Source organism: Geotrypetes seraphini, chromosome 1 (genome assembly GCF_902459505.1).
Source record: "Geotrypetes seraphini chromosome 1, aGeoSer1.1, whole genome shotgun sequence".
In the NCBI taxonomy this organism is placed as follows: Eukaryota; Metazoa; Chordata; class Amphibia; order Gymnophiona; family Dermophiidae; genus Geotrypetes; species Geotrypetes seraphini.
In genome coordinates, this window is record NC_047084.1 from 28250245 (window position 1) to 28264994 (window position 14750).

The 14750-nt window shown below is 43.5% G+C and overlaps 1 protein-coding gene across 4 annotated transcripts in view; it reads right to left on the bottom strand.

Annotated features, from left to right (window-relative positions):
• The window catches only part of CERT1 (ceramide transporter 1), a 418213-nt gene that overhangs the window by 76865 nt on the left and 326598 nt on the right, over positions 1-14750 (bottom strand). For all 4 annotated transcript variants that reach the window (XM_033929301.1, XM_033929302.1, XM_033929303.1 and 1 more), the window contains one exon: positions 5666-5736. In XM_033929301.1, coding sequence (XP_033785192.1) covers positions 5666-5736 — 71 coding nt within the window. The remainder of the gene's footprint in view (positions 1-5665; positions 5737-14750) is intronic.

The following is a 14750-nucleotide window of genomic DNA, read 5'->3' on the forward strand; positions in this document are numbered from 1 at the left end:
TACTGGCCGATTGGTCAGAAAACGTCAGTACACAGATGGTCTTGGTGTCATTAGATGAAACAGAGTTCTATAGCAGGAGGTCTCTGTTGGCATAAAGAGCCCTCAAAAAAGCATGTTGGAGAACCCAATGAGGATATCCACGCTCCTTGAACCGAGTATACATGATCTGTGCCTGCACTTTATATTCTTGAACGTTGGAACATAACCTCCTAATCCGGAGGAACTGGCTAATGGGCAGAGATTGTTTCAAACAAGCAGGATGACAGCTACTATAGCTGAGATAGTTGTTTACATCAACTGGTTTCCTGTATACTGTAGTTGTCAAAACCGGACTACTCTTTTGAATAAGAACGTCAAAGAATGGAATTTGGTTCAAATAAATGGTCATGGTAAATCTCAAGGTGGACTTCACCAGTAGGGACTCATGGAGAAGTTGAGGTTTGTCAAAACCAGGAATAGGAACCACTCGGTATAAAGATTCTAATTTCCAAGGAGCCACAGGAATAGAAAATGGCATTTCCAGATTTTTATAGAAAGTTTCTCATAAAATGTCATGAAGAGGAAGCTTGAGTAGTTCCTTTGGCAGTTGATCATAGTCTAAAGCCTCCAGGAACTGCTTACTATGTTTAGAGTCCGCTTCAAGTGGAATAGAAAGGGCTTCAGACATTTGGCGAAGAAAACTGGAAAAAGTGGACTTATCAGAAAAAACAGCAGGTTCCTGAGAAGAACGCTGAGGTTAATCAGAATCAGAAGAACCCTCATCATCAGAGAAGAGTGGATCCTGCTCATAGTCTCCCAACAAGTCTGAATCATGAATAGAATGTGGACGGTGTCAAAGGCGTGAGATAATTCATCTTTTGCAATGCCTTCCAGGACCGCATTGGAGTTGCCTCTGGAGATGTTTGAGTTGAAGACGACTGGTGCCGGGGAGTTGGAGGTATCAACTCTCGTGTCGAATATCTACGCACCAGTGGAGCATCAGAAGGAGGTGCAGTCGGTGTCATGGATTCAGACCGGACCGGCACCGGGAGAGTCTGTGTCAATATTGGCATGATTTGCGTCAGCACCAGCATCTGGAAATGCTCACCAGTTCTTCCCGTAGCAAATTGTCAATTTTTTGCTTATGGGAAAGCACCAGTACCACTGGCTGTTTTGCTGGTACCTTTGTTGCTGCTCTACGCTCCGGCGATGAGGAGGCCGATGATGAGGCACTCACCAATATCGGGGCAGAGCGCTTATGGGACTTTTTTGAGGTCGATAGGACTTGGCTCACTGCTGCTTTGACCCGAGTCCCGGATGGAATAGGGGAAGGCTTCTTAGCCGGCTTACCTACAGAAGGTTGCGACACCAGAGATGGTTCTGCTGGTGTCGAAGGATGCAGTGTCATCTTGGACAGAGCTGACGAAGTTGCTGGTGTTGCCGGCACCCCCTCCATAGCGGCACCAAAAAGAAATTTCTGTTGAAGGCGCCATTTTTTTAATGTCCTCTTCTGAAGAGAACACTGGCTACAAGTCTCCGGCTGATGCTCAGGCCCCAAACACTAGAGGCATCAGCAATGCGGGTCAGTTACTGATATGGGTTGAGCACAGCGACCGCACTTCTTAAAACCCGTCTGTGGGCGGGACATTGACGGGAACACCTCTCTGGCAAGATTGAAATCAGAGGCCAAGGTGGTACAACAGGCCCCACTGGGCCGAACCTGCAAGAGAAAAACCCCCAAAATTGTTATTTCTTTTTCTTTATGAATTAAAAGAAACATTCAACAAAAGGAAAAAATGACTGGAAAGCCACAAACCGCAAGAGCGGGAAGGCAGCAAAAACGAAAAAATTTCAACGGCCATTGAAAACACAACTTCTTAGCTCCGTGGAAACTAAGAAACTGAGGGACCGCGCGCCTACGTGAGGCAGGAAGGCACTTGCGCATGCGCAGTGCGGGCTATTGGCAACTTTCTAAAGACTTAAAGTGGCAATGCACTTTTGAAGTAGGCTCCATTGGTGATGTCACCCATCAGTGAGAATATGCTGCCTGCTTGTCCTGGGATAAAGCTCTTATTATGAAACTCTATTTTCGAAATAGATGAAATTCTGTGGAGATAAAGTTTTGACGTTCCCCAATGTGGCAAAATCCACAGTTTCCCTGTAAGTGCCTACTACACATCCAAGATAAAGATTTCATTTTTTGAGACCCACTGCAATTAGATCTGTTTCTTAAAGGGAATAAAATTTAAACTGTTTTGTTTTTTCCCCAAAATGGGGTAAACATTTAATAGCGCTCATTTGAATTTAATGAGGAGAGGAAAGGGGGGGGGGTTCTCCTTTCCCCTCCTTATTTTTATCGCTTCATTGTTTCTAAATTAATGAGGTGCTTTCTTCTAATATGTGGGCTAGATGGATTTACATGTTTTTTAAAATTTAAAATGTATGCGTATTATTTTCTTTTTGAAGCCATATCAGTGTTCTCCCTGGGGCCTCTTAGCCAGGCGATCCACCCGGGTAATTTAGATGACCACCTGGCTTAATTCTGCTGCTGCCACCGCTGCTCAACATTTAAAAAAAACCCCAAACATACAGCTTGGAGATTTCACGCCTTAGCCTGTAGCAAACTTATGCTCCAGGGCTCTAACGTGTGCGTGCTGGCTTCCCTTCCCTTCCCTTCCCTCCCCTCCGAAACCGGAAGTTATGTCCGAGGGGGGGGGGGAGAGAAGGGAAGCCGGCACGCACACGTTAGAGCCCCAAAGCATGCGTTCGCTATGGGCTAAGTCAGGAGACAGATCAGTGAAGCTTACAATTTGCTCTTCTTGCTGTCGGGTCCTGCCTACTTTCTGTTTCCGCGAAGGCAGGACCCGGCAGCATTTCTCTCAATAGGTCGATTGCGATCTTGGGCCGATCAGCCTTCCTCTCCGACTGCAGAATTGACGTTGGGGAAAGAAAGAAAGAGGGCAGGCAGGGAGACAGAAGGAAAAAGAGAAACAAAAAAAAAAAAAGAAAGGGAGCACGAAGAGAGAAAGAAAGAAAGAAAGGGCAGGGAGAAAGGAAAAAAAAGTTGGGGGAGGGAATGAGGTCTGGAGGAGAGGAAGCATACAGGCTGAAAGAAGGGAAGAAAGATTGGATGCACAGTCAGAAGAAGAAAGTGCAACCAGAGACTCATGAAATCACCAGACAACAAGGTAGGAAAAATTATTTTATTTTTAATGATCAAAATGTGTCTGAATTTATATCTGCTGTCTATATTTTACACTATGGTCCCCTTTTATTAAACCGCAATAGTGGTTTTTAGCGCAGGGAGCCTATGAGCATCGAGAGCAGCACTGGGCATTCAGCGCAGCTCCCTGCGCTAAAAACTGCTATCGTGGTTTAGTAAAAAGGGAGGGGGTATATTTGTCTAATTTTGTATGGTTGTTACTGAGGTGACAGTGCATAGAGTCATCTGCCTTGACCTCTTTGAAAAACCCCCGGAATAAGAATGATAATTAACATTTTCTTTACGTACAGTGTGCTTTGTGTTTTTTTAAAAATTTAATTGATGGTAGATCATTTTGACTTGGTCATTTTAAAAGTAGTTCACAAGCCCAAAAAGTGTGGGGACCCCTGCTCTAGAACATCACTCTTTAGTTTTATCAAGTGGTGCAGTGAAGGGCCAGCACTTTACATCTTATCACCTCATTCTTTCTTTTTTCTCCTCATGTACAGCATGGTTCTTTATTCTAAGCAGTTCTGGCACTAACAGTACTACGGGTGCCTTATGCTACTTTCACTACCACTTGCAGTCAGGTTTGGCATTTTATCATGGTTTTGGTTTTTTATTTAGTTTTTCACCAGTATTTTCATTTATTTATTAAAGCAGCCTTTTTTTAACAGCCCGATGCCCCTCCCCTATCAGTGTGCATTCAATCCACTGCCAACACTTTTTTGGCGCCTCTTTCAACGGATCAAATACAATAGCCCCACTGTTGCGTGTTCACATTTATTCTACGTACGAGTTTATCTCATCAGTGCAGAGACCTTTTCGGCAAGTCCATTTTACTCTCCCTTTTTTACTTTCCCGAGTGCTATGGTTTTATTCTTTGGTTTTAATAGAAGCTCATTTGAACAATAATTTAGATCTTTCCCAGGTTTCACTTTTCATCTACCTGGTCGGCTTGTCTTTGAGCTACTATCGGCTTATGTTTTCAAGATACACTCTGTATTATCAGCTGTTCATTTCCCATACGTTTATTTTTGCCCTGTTTAGGTCTGTATAGTCTAGGCATACTGCTTGTAACCAGCCATCATTTTAAGAATGCATATGCCCTATTTTAGGGGGAGGGGGGTTAAGTTCTTTTAGCATGTTATTTCATTAATTCTGAATTCGGTGTTACAATATGTTGTTCTTGGTTTTTAGTTTACACATTATTTATTCTTTTCTATGACATGTTCACATCGCAATTTTACTCAAAAATATAAATAGGTATCCATATTTCCATTCAAGTTTCATCACGGTGCTCTGGTTTTGGCTCCAAATAAGCATCATTCTTTTATGTGATTGGACCTTGAAAACTAACAGCAACAGTGTTCTCCCCAGAAATTTTTTCCAGCCATGAAAAACATTTCCTGCATTTAGTGTGCCACAAAAAACATTTGCTCCGTTTAGTGTGCCGGAGTTATAAAACGTTTGAGACACGCTGCTCTATACCATTTGAAAGAGGGCAAATATCTAATTATTCACTTCTAGAATTGGATACTTCTTAAATTTAATAAAAAATAATGGAACAAGTGTCAAACCTTAAGAAAGGCAGTCATATTGAGCATTGGAAAATAACTAATAATAATTAACTAATACAAATAGTACACATTTAGGGCTCCTTTTACTAAGCTGCGATAGCGGTTTTACTGCGCGCTTAGCTCGTGCAGAATTGTCGCATGTGCTAGAAGCTAACGCCAGCATTGAGCTGGCGTTAGTTCTAGCCGTGTAGCGCAGCAATTCTGCACGTGCTAAAAACGCTATTGCAGCTTAGTAAAAGGAGACCTTAATTTTCCCCACCAACAAATTTCCCCGTCCCGCCCCACTCGGCTACTTTTTTATGCCACCCGACTGGAAAATATTTCTGGGAAGAACACTGCATATCTTTACTATGTGAATGTAACAATGTAAAATTATTTAAATTAAAAAAAACAATTTCATAAGGCTTATCAAGTAGTGACTAACATTAAAGATTAAAAGCAGCAACCCCAACCCCCGTCACAGGTGTGGGAATTGCCTTTTGAAGGGGAAGACCAAATTTACATAATAGTACAACCAATAAGAGACCACAACAGTTTTTCAAAATCCTAATCATCTACCTAGATCTAGACAGCATCTTCCCATATTTTAAAACCAAAATATTATGGTGCGTGTCTTTTTAGCTGTTGGTATCTTGTGAATAAGAAGAGTGTCTACACATCCTTAGCTGCAATCTCATTGGTCCACCCCTACTTTCTGGTTAAGTCAGATATCAACCATCAATTTACATTGGCTTTCCTTAATATGCATATTTTTTCATAGAGAATAAATTTACAGAACAGAATAAAAATTCATTAATGCAGTTAGATCAGTGTAATGTTTTTAAAAGGAAAACTAAGAATGCAAAACAATTTGAACAAAGGTAAAAAATAAACCAATTTAACAAGCATGCAGGAACTTCTCTACCTTGTGTGTCTGATAGACAATGATTGCATCATCAGCCAAAGTTTCCACAACATGGAAATTTTCAATGGTAGCTGGAAATAAAAATTAAAGATATCAGCATTAAAAAACATTGCTGAGTCATTTGATTTTAAAGAAAATTAGTCACATAGTACCCAGTTGATATTCCAGCCACAGCTATTTTTAATGTATTTTCAATGTAATAAACTTTGCTATCCTTTAGTGCAAGTTTATTTTTAAGTTTTCTCAAGTACCCTTATTCCTGATGTTTTAGTGTAAAAAATTCTACAGTTAAATAATTGCGCTAAAGAATGCTAGAATGGGTGAAGTAAAAATCCTACACGGTGGCAGCAGGATCATCTAAGGTGAAGTGAAACATGGCCCAAGTAGGCCTGGCAGAAGGCACCCAACACAGTAAGTCCTTGATCAAGCAACCTCCACACTGCTGGACTTCCCTGGATCAATAGATTTTACATGGTTCAAGGAAGCTTTCAGCTGATCTTTTTCTCACTGCCACCATTTTGTAAAATAGCAGCATCTACCCCTAGCAATGTGTTGCTAAGCTAAACTGGCAGATATTAGGTGGTAGGGTTGAAAAATTCAGGCTTTTCATTGGCCAATCCCTGATGCAGATTACCAAATTCAAGTGCATTATTTTTTTTCTGTCTCTGCACACCTTTTAATACTGCATTAGGAATAAAAGTGTTTATTTACTGCAAACATTATATTGCAGTGCACTGAAGCTTAGAGCAACATTTTAATATAAAGCTTATTTTATTAAGATCTCAGTTTGCGGAGGTCATGTGATGCGGTAAGCCGGGAAGGACGTGAGTCGCCTGAGCTCCTGGGCCCCGGGTCAACTTAGTTATTCTTAGCCCATGATAAATTTGTTGCTGAACTCTACTAACACGTCTGCTCACAGTATACAGTGTATGGACAAGTATATCACGCACTCGAGTGTGGGAATATGGCCAAACTGACCAAAAAAGATCGAGATCAAAACGCGCTGTGGATGACAAAATGTCGCAGGGCACGACCTCCGAAATTAGTCAATTCTCTGCGGAGGCCTTACAGGAACTCATTCTTGTGGTAACAGCTGCGATGCAGCACGGTATGGATCGCCTTTCGGAACAAATGCAACACCTGGAATCTCTACTTACAGAAACTACCCGCTGTACGACTGAATTGGAGGTGAGAGTCTTCACGATAAGACGACCAGCAGGCAGAACACATACGGAGGAACTCCAAGCACTACAGGAGTTGACCAGAGCCCAGACGAAGTGCCTCGAAAATCTGAAGAATCGTTCTTGTTGCTCCAGCCTCCATATACTGGGCATCTCGGAGACAGTGGCAGATTTCTTGTTGTTGAAGCAATTGGAAATCTGGTTAGCTGATGCTTTACCTTTGAGGGAAGGCCTGGGGCCTATTTGGCTAGAACGTGCCCATCAGCTGCAGAGTATGTAAACAAGCCTGAGGCTAGTCATCAAACTCTTGAATTATAATCATAAGGTGGAAATCTTACAAAAATACAACATGTTCAAGGATACTGTGAATTATGATACGCCACCAGTCCACATATTTCAGGATTATTCCCTGGCATTAACGGAAAAACGGAAGCCTTTTTACACATTGTGTGGGAAGTTTGCTGAGTAGAAAATCCGATTTATATTTGTGTATCCAGCCATCCTACGGATTTATTCACATGGCGTTTGGAAAACCTTTATTACTTTCTCGGAAGCTGAAACCTACATTAATAAGCATTTGGGGCCACTAGACCAAACTACCTGAGTGTATTTTTGGGAGCCAGATTGGACATTCTGATTTCCTTTCAGCGCGACTTTCTCTTGTGAGGTGAAGACTTGAGGTGAATGGATATAGGGACACCTGTATTATTAGGTTTGCTTACTGTGTACTGAGGGTGACCTGTGCAGCTGAGTTCATTAATATTTTTGTTTTATTGTTCTGCTGCTGGAAAGAAGCCGTAGGGACTGTTCAAATTGTATTGAAGGTCAGCTTTCTCTAGTTGGGCATGTGAAATGTTATCTTTTGGGGTCCCGCTTTTGAACTGGGGCTCAGGGTGGCATCGGGAACGTGACCACACATTCTTTTCCCCGAACTGAGGGACGAGGATGTGTGTTGTTCTGTGGTAGATGGGCTGGGGGGGGCAGGGGGAGGGGGGTTGGATGAGAAGGGGAGGCGGAGGAAAGAGGGTAATCAGGGTTCTGAGTACATGGCTTTACATTCAATCCTGCATTTTTCTTGGCAATGTATGATGGCATGTTTGTTCCTGCTTTGGAGTGTGCACAAATGGTGGAGTTCTGGGTGAGACTGGGCAGTGTTCAAAATTAGCTTTATTGTTATTTGCTTCTTTGTTATGAGTGGGACTAATTCCTTTAGGCTGATGTCCTGGAACTTTTCAGGCATTTCATCTCCTATAAAATGCTCCAAAATATTACCATGTTTCCCCGAAAATAAGGTGTCATTCATTTGGGGCCCAAAAAAGGCACTAGATCTTATTTTTGGGGTATGCACATGACCATCTCTCCTTTCCCCCAATTCTTCCTCTTTCCTTTCTCTCCCCCACATGTGCAGAATCTTTCCTCCCCTCCCCTCCCATCCGCCTGTGCAGCAGAAGTTTGCCCAGCTTCTATCCTTTCCTCCCATCCCTCGTGCAGCATAACCCTTGCTCTGCTTCTATCCTTCCCTCCCTCCCATCCCTTGTGCAGCATAACCCTTGAGCACCCCCCACCCCTACCATGCAGCTGAACCCCTGTTGACCCTCCGTCCTTCCCTCCCGGTTGACCATGAGCAAGCTCTACCTTCATCCGAAGCAGCGTCGGGCCGGCAGCACTCTAAATGCGGCAGAGTGAAATCCCCGATGGACAAGGCTAAGCAGCCTGTTTAGAGTGCTGCTGGCCCAACACTGCTTCGGTTGAAGGTAGGGCTCGCTCGCGGTGGGCGAGGAGGGAAGGATGGAGGGTCAGCAGGTGTTCAGCTGTGCGGGGGGGGGGGGGGGGGAGGAGAAAGAGGGGTTGAACAGTTGCCGGCGAATCCCGGGACTAGGGCTTATTTTTGGGGTAGGGCTTATATTAAGACCTTCCCCAAAAATGATGCTAGGGCTTATTTTCGGGGTAGGTCTTATTTTTCTGGAAACACGGTAGCTCAATTAAACAGGTTTAAAGCCAATATTTTGTGTGCATACAGGAGACTAGACTTTCAGCAGTGGAGAATCAGAAGCTGTGCAAAACTTGGGTGGAATCACTCTATGCGGCCTCTTCTCCTAATAAGCAGGCAAGTGTGGCGATATTAATCTGTAAATCGCTACCCCATAAAGGTCCAAGTGTTAGCCCAGGACCCTTGGGCCATTACCTTCTGTTGAGCGCCCAGGTTGGTACTTATACTTTTCATATACTAATGTATATGCACCTAATGCCTATGACAGACCATCAGACAAATGGTTTGACGCCGAACTCCTACACCTAAAGAGGCATTGCAGACAACTAGAAAGAACATGGAAAAAACAGAAACAAGAACACAATAAAACAGAATGGAGATCCCAAATCAAACAATACAAAATCAAACTGAAGGAAAAACGTAAAGACTACTACTCCAAACTCATTGGCACTGAAAAACCAGACACCAAAAAACTTTTCAGCATTGTAAAAAACCTCACAGATACCAAACCCTTCCTCGTCACCCAAAGAACCCAGACTCCATCAGCTTCACAACTATCGGACTACTTCAAAAATAAAATCATCACAATCAGAGCCACATTCAACAATTCTCAAAATATCATAGAAGAGATACTAATAAAACCCACAAAAGACGAAGCCATCTCAGCAGATAGGACCTGGACCAACTTCCCAACGACACAATGGTCAGACCTGGACCGGCTGTACAAAAAATACAGCAAATCCTCCTGTGATTTGAACAACTGTCCTCCTTACCTATTAGCAACAGCATCCACCAAATTCATCGCTTGTCTCACGCTATGGTTGCAAACCACTCTCAAAGAAGGTCAGTTCCCTCCGGAACTTGGCGAAATCATAATCACCCCCATACTAAAAGACCCCAAAGGCCCAATAGACAACCCAACAAATTATAGACCAATCGCTTCTATACCACTATACATCAAACTCATAGAGGGTCTAGTAGCACAATATCTATCCTACTACCTAGAAGACCACCACATTCTGCATCCAACTCAATCTGGTTTCAGAGCTAATCACAGCACAGAAACATTACTGGTATCTTTACTTGATATAGCCCGACAGCACCTCAGCAAAGGAAACAAGTTACTAATCATCCAACTCGACCTTTCAGCAGCATTTGACTTAGTAGATCATCCAATACTTCTCCAGACACTAGATGCCATAGGAATAACTGGTAAAGTTCACAACTGGTTCCAAGGATTCCTTCAAACAAGATCATATAGAGTTAAGTCAAAAGATATTTTATCCGAATCCTGGACAAACCCCTGCGGAGTACCACAAGGATCCCCACTATCGCCCATACTATTCAACCTCTTCATAGCTTCCTTAGGCACTGCCCTAGACGCCCTAAATATAACTTCTTTCAGCTACGCAGATGACATAACCATCATTCTCCCATTTGACATCCAAGACCCCAGCTCTAATGGACACCTAAAAACAACACTGGAAACAGTAGAAAAATGGATGATGAACCATAAGCTGAAACTGAATGCGGAGAAAACCAAATTCCTACTACTAGAGAAGGAACAAAAGCCATCTATGACAGAACTGGAAGTAAACGCAATCAAATATCCCATACAGAGCACTCTCAAAATTCTAGGAATACAATTAGACAGACGCTGCACTATGCAGACACAGATACACAAAGTCATACAGAAGGCATTCTTCACCATGCGAAACCTAAGAAAAATAAGAAAGTTCTTTACCAAAGAACACTACAAGATCATTGTACAATCCCTCACACTCAGTACCTTGGATTACTGCAACAGCCTCTACCTACCATGCCCAAACAACATGATAAAACAACTACAGACCGTTCAGAACACAGCCATCAGACTCATCTACTGTCTCAGCAAATTTGACCACATCACTCCCGCCTATGTAGACTCTCACTGGCTTCCGATAAAAGCAAGAACTCAATTCAAGTTCTATTGTCTACTATTTAAAGTAACCCATGGAACTGCCCCCTGTTACCTAAACAACCGCCTATACCGCTACCACTCATCCAGATCAAGAAGAACTCAAAACCTATTCACCTTCCCCCCTCATAATGGAACCCGACGTAAGAAACTATATGACAGCCTTCTAGCGACACAGGCAGCGAAAATTGACCCCACCATCACCAAACTAATGATCAACACAACAGACATCAAAGTGTTTCGAAGAGAAATCAAAACATTTCTATTCAAAAAACACGTCCTTACCAACTAATATCCTCCCCTTTCGCACAAGCTCTCCCTCTATTGAATAACACATTAGTCTTCTCCTAGAACCTGTCCTTCCAAACATATTTTGACTCCTATATAAGCATTTACCTCACTATCCAACAAACTTCTTACGTCATTATTAGGTAACTTCTAGTCTGTAACCCGTATATACTGATATTCTCTACTGTATCCTGTTATCACTTGATTCTCTGCTATGTAATTCTTACAATTGAATCCTCTACCACACCATGTAAAGTACATGAATCACTGTTATGTAATTTCTCTAGATAATTGTTGTTACGCAATTCTCTCGGTAATGTCCAGATCTCTTATAATTTGTAATCCGTCTAGAACCGCAAGGCACAGGCGGAATAGAAATCACTAATGTAATGTAATGTAATGTAATGTAATGATACTCTTTTTTTGAACATCTCACACATCTACCGAGACCACCTGGATGAACCTTTGTTTCTAGCGGGTAATTTTAATCAAGTGCTAGATGCAACGCTAGATCATACAGTGCCAGGGACGACACTGAAGAGGGTGAGTTCGAAATGCATTCCTTATTTATGCACATCATTGAATCTGGTGGATCCCTGGCAACTGTATCATTCGCAGGTACGAGATTATACCCATAGGTCTTGTGCACATGGGACCTATTCAAGGATAGATTATATTTTGGCCACCAGTGCAGAATTTGCACGAGTAGATGCTGCAGAGAATGGCCCTTCTATTATCTCAGATTATTCTTTGATTTGAATTAGAAAATGATACGGTGGTTGTTACCCGTGGGTAACCTGCCAAAACAGTAAGAAAAAAAAAAAAAACTGTGTTCACCGTGGCTACAGGTCAAGGCCATTCACCGCCCCGTGGAGCGGTGAATAGCCTTGTCCCCGCAGTTAAGGGAGGGAACGCGCGCCTATCGCGCTCCCTCCCTCCTTACTACTGCCTAGTCTAAACATCTCCCTTCCCTGCCCCTTACCTTTGTGGCCGCGATTTCTAAACTGCCTTCTTAGAGCAGCCGGAGCGTTGATGCTGCATGTGGCTGCCGTAAAGGACATCTCTGACGCAACCGGAAGTTGCATCAGAGATGACCTTTCCGGCAGCCATATGCAGCTTCAACGCTCCGGCTGCTGTAAGAAGGCAGTTTAGAAATCGCCGGCCACGAAGGTAAAGGAGGGAGGTTTGTTGGCACAGTTATGCGTTGCAAGCAGGAAAACACTCCTTCTGCCTGTCGGACCAGGCCTGTTGTCCGGGAGGCGTGGTGCATGGCGGAAGTGACTAAGAGGTGTTCTCACTGCGGGGGGGGGGGGGAGGGGGGGAGGGGTGTGTGAAAGCGCCACGAAGGTAAGGGGCAGGGAGGAAAGGTGGGGTGCAGAAGAACAGACGCTGAAGGGAAATGGGTAAAACAGAGTTGGGAGAAGACGCTGAAAGGACATGGAAGACAGAATGGGGAGAAGGACGCTGAAAGGATATGGGGAAGACAGAGTGGGGAGAAGGACGCTGAAAGGACATGGGGAAGACAGAGTGGAGAGAAGGACGCTGAAAGGACATGGGGAAGACAGAGTGGAGAGAACATACATAGTACATGACAGCAGATAATGACCCGAATGGTCCATCCAGTCTGCACAACCTGATTCAATTTAAATTTTTAAATTTTTTCTTCTTAGCTATTTCTGGGCAAGAATCCAAAGCTCTACCCGGTACTGTGCTTGGTTCCAACTGCTGAAATCTCCGTTAAAACCTACTCCATCCCATTTAATCCCTCCCAGCCATTGAAGCCCTTTCTAGCCCATCCTCCCCCAAACGGCCATATACAGACACAGACTGTGCAAGTCTGCACAGTACTGGCCTTAGTTCAATATTTAATATTATTTTCTTATTCTAGATCCTCTGTGTTCATCCCACGCTTCTTTGAATTCAGTCACCCTTTTCCTCTCCACCACCTCTCTCGGGAGCGCATTCCAGGCATCCACCACTCTCTCTGTAAAGTAGAATTTCCTAACATTGCTCTTGAATCTACCACCCCTCAACCTCAAATTATGTCCTCTGGTTTTACCATTTTCCTTTCTCTGGAAAAGATTTTGTTCTACGTTAATACCCTTCAAGTATTTGAACGTCTGAATATCATCTCCCCTATACCTCCTTTCCTCTAGGGTATACATATTCAGAGCTTCAAGTCTCTCCTCATACGTCTTTTGGCACAAGCCTCCTATCATTTTCGTCGCCCTCCTCTGGACCGCTTCAAGTCTTCTTTCGTCCTTTGCCAGATACGGTCTCCTAAACTGAACACAATACTCCAAATGGGGCATCAACACCTTCTTCCTTCTACTGGCTACGCCTATCTTTATACAGCCCAGCATCCTTCTGGCAGCAGCCACTGCCTTGTCACACTGTTTTTTCGCCTTTAGATCTTTGGACAATATCACCCCAAGGTCCCTCTCCCCGTCCGTGCATATCAGCTTCTCAACTCCCAGCATATATGGTTCCTTCCAATTATTAATCCCCAAATGTATTACTCTGCATTTCTTTGCATTGAATTTTAGTTGACAGGCATTAGACCATTCCTCTAACTTTTGTAGATACTTTTTCATATTTTCCACTCCCTCTTCGGTGTCTGTTACAAATCTTGGTATCATCTGCAAAAAGGCACACTTTTCCTTCTAACCCTTCAGCAATGTCACTTACAAACATATTGAATAGGATCGGCCCCAGCACCGAACCCTGAGGGACTCCACTACTCATCTTTCCTTCCTCCGAGCGACTTCCATTAACCACCACCCTCTGGCGTCTGTCCGACAGCCAGTTTCTAACCCATTTCACCTCTTCGTGTCCTAACTTCAGCCCTTCAAGTTTGTTCAACAGCCTCCTATGAGGAACCGTATCAAAGGCTTTGCTGAAATCTAAGTAAATTACATCTCGCATATGTCCTTGATCCAGCTCTCTGGTCACCCAATCAAAAAATTCAATCAGGTTCGTTTGGCATGATTTACCTTTTGTAAAGCCATGTTGCCTCGGATCCTGTAACCCATTAGATTCAAGGAAGTACACTATCCTTTCTTTCAGCAACACTTCCATTATTTTTCCAACAACTGAAGTGAGGCTCACCGGCCTGTAGTTTCATGCTTCATTCCTGTGACCACTTTTGTGAATAAGAAACATAGAAACATAGAAGATGAAGGCAGAAAAGGGCTACAGCCCATCAAGTCTGCCCACTCTGCTTACCCACCCCCTGTCTATGCCCTAATGACCCAATTTCCTTATCTTGACCCTCGTAGGGATCCCACATGGGTATCCCATTTATTCTTAAAGTCTGACACGCTGTCTGCCTCGATCACCTGCACTGGAAGCTTGTTCCAATGATCAACCACTCTCTCTGTGAAGAAATACTTTCTGGTGTCGCCATGAAATTTTCCGCCCCTGAGTTTGAGCGGGTGCCCTCTTGTGGCCGAGGGTCCCTTGAGAAAGAAAATATCATCTTCCACTTCGACACGTCCCGTGAGGTACTTAAATGTTTCGATAATGTCTCCCCTCTCCCTACATTCCTCAAGAGTGTAGAGCTGCAATTTGTTCAGTCTCTCTTCGTACGAGAGACCCTTGAGCCCCGAGATCATCCTGGTGGCCGTCCGTTGAACCGATTCAATTCTGCGCACATCTTTACTGTAATGT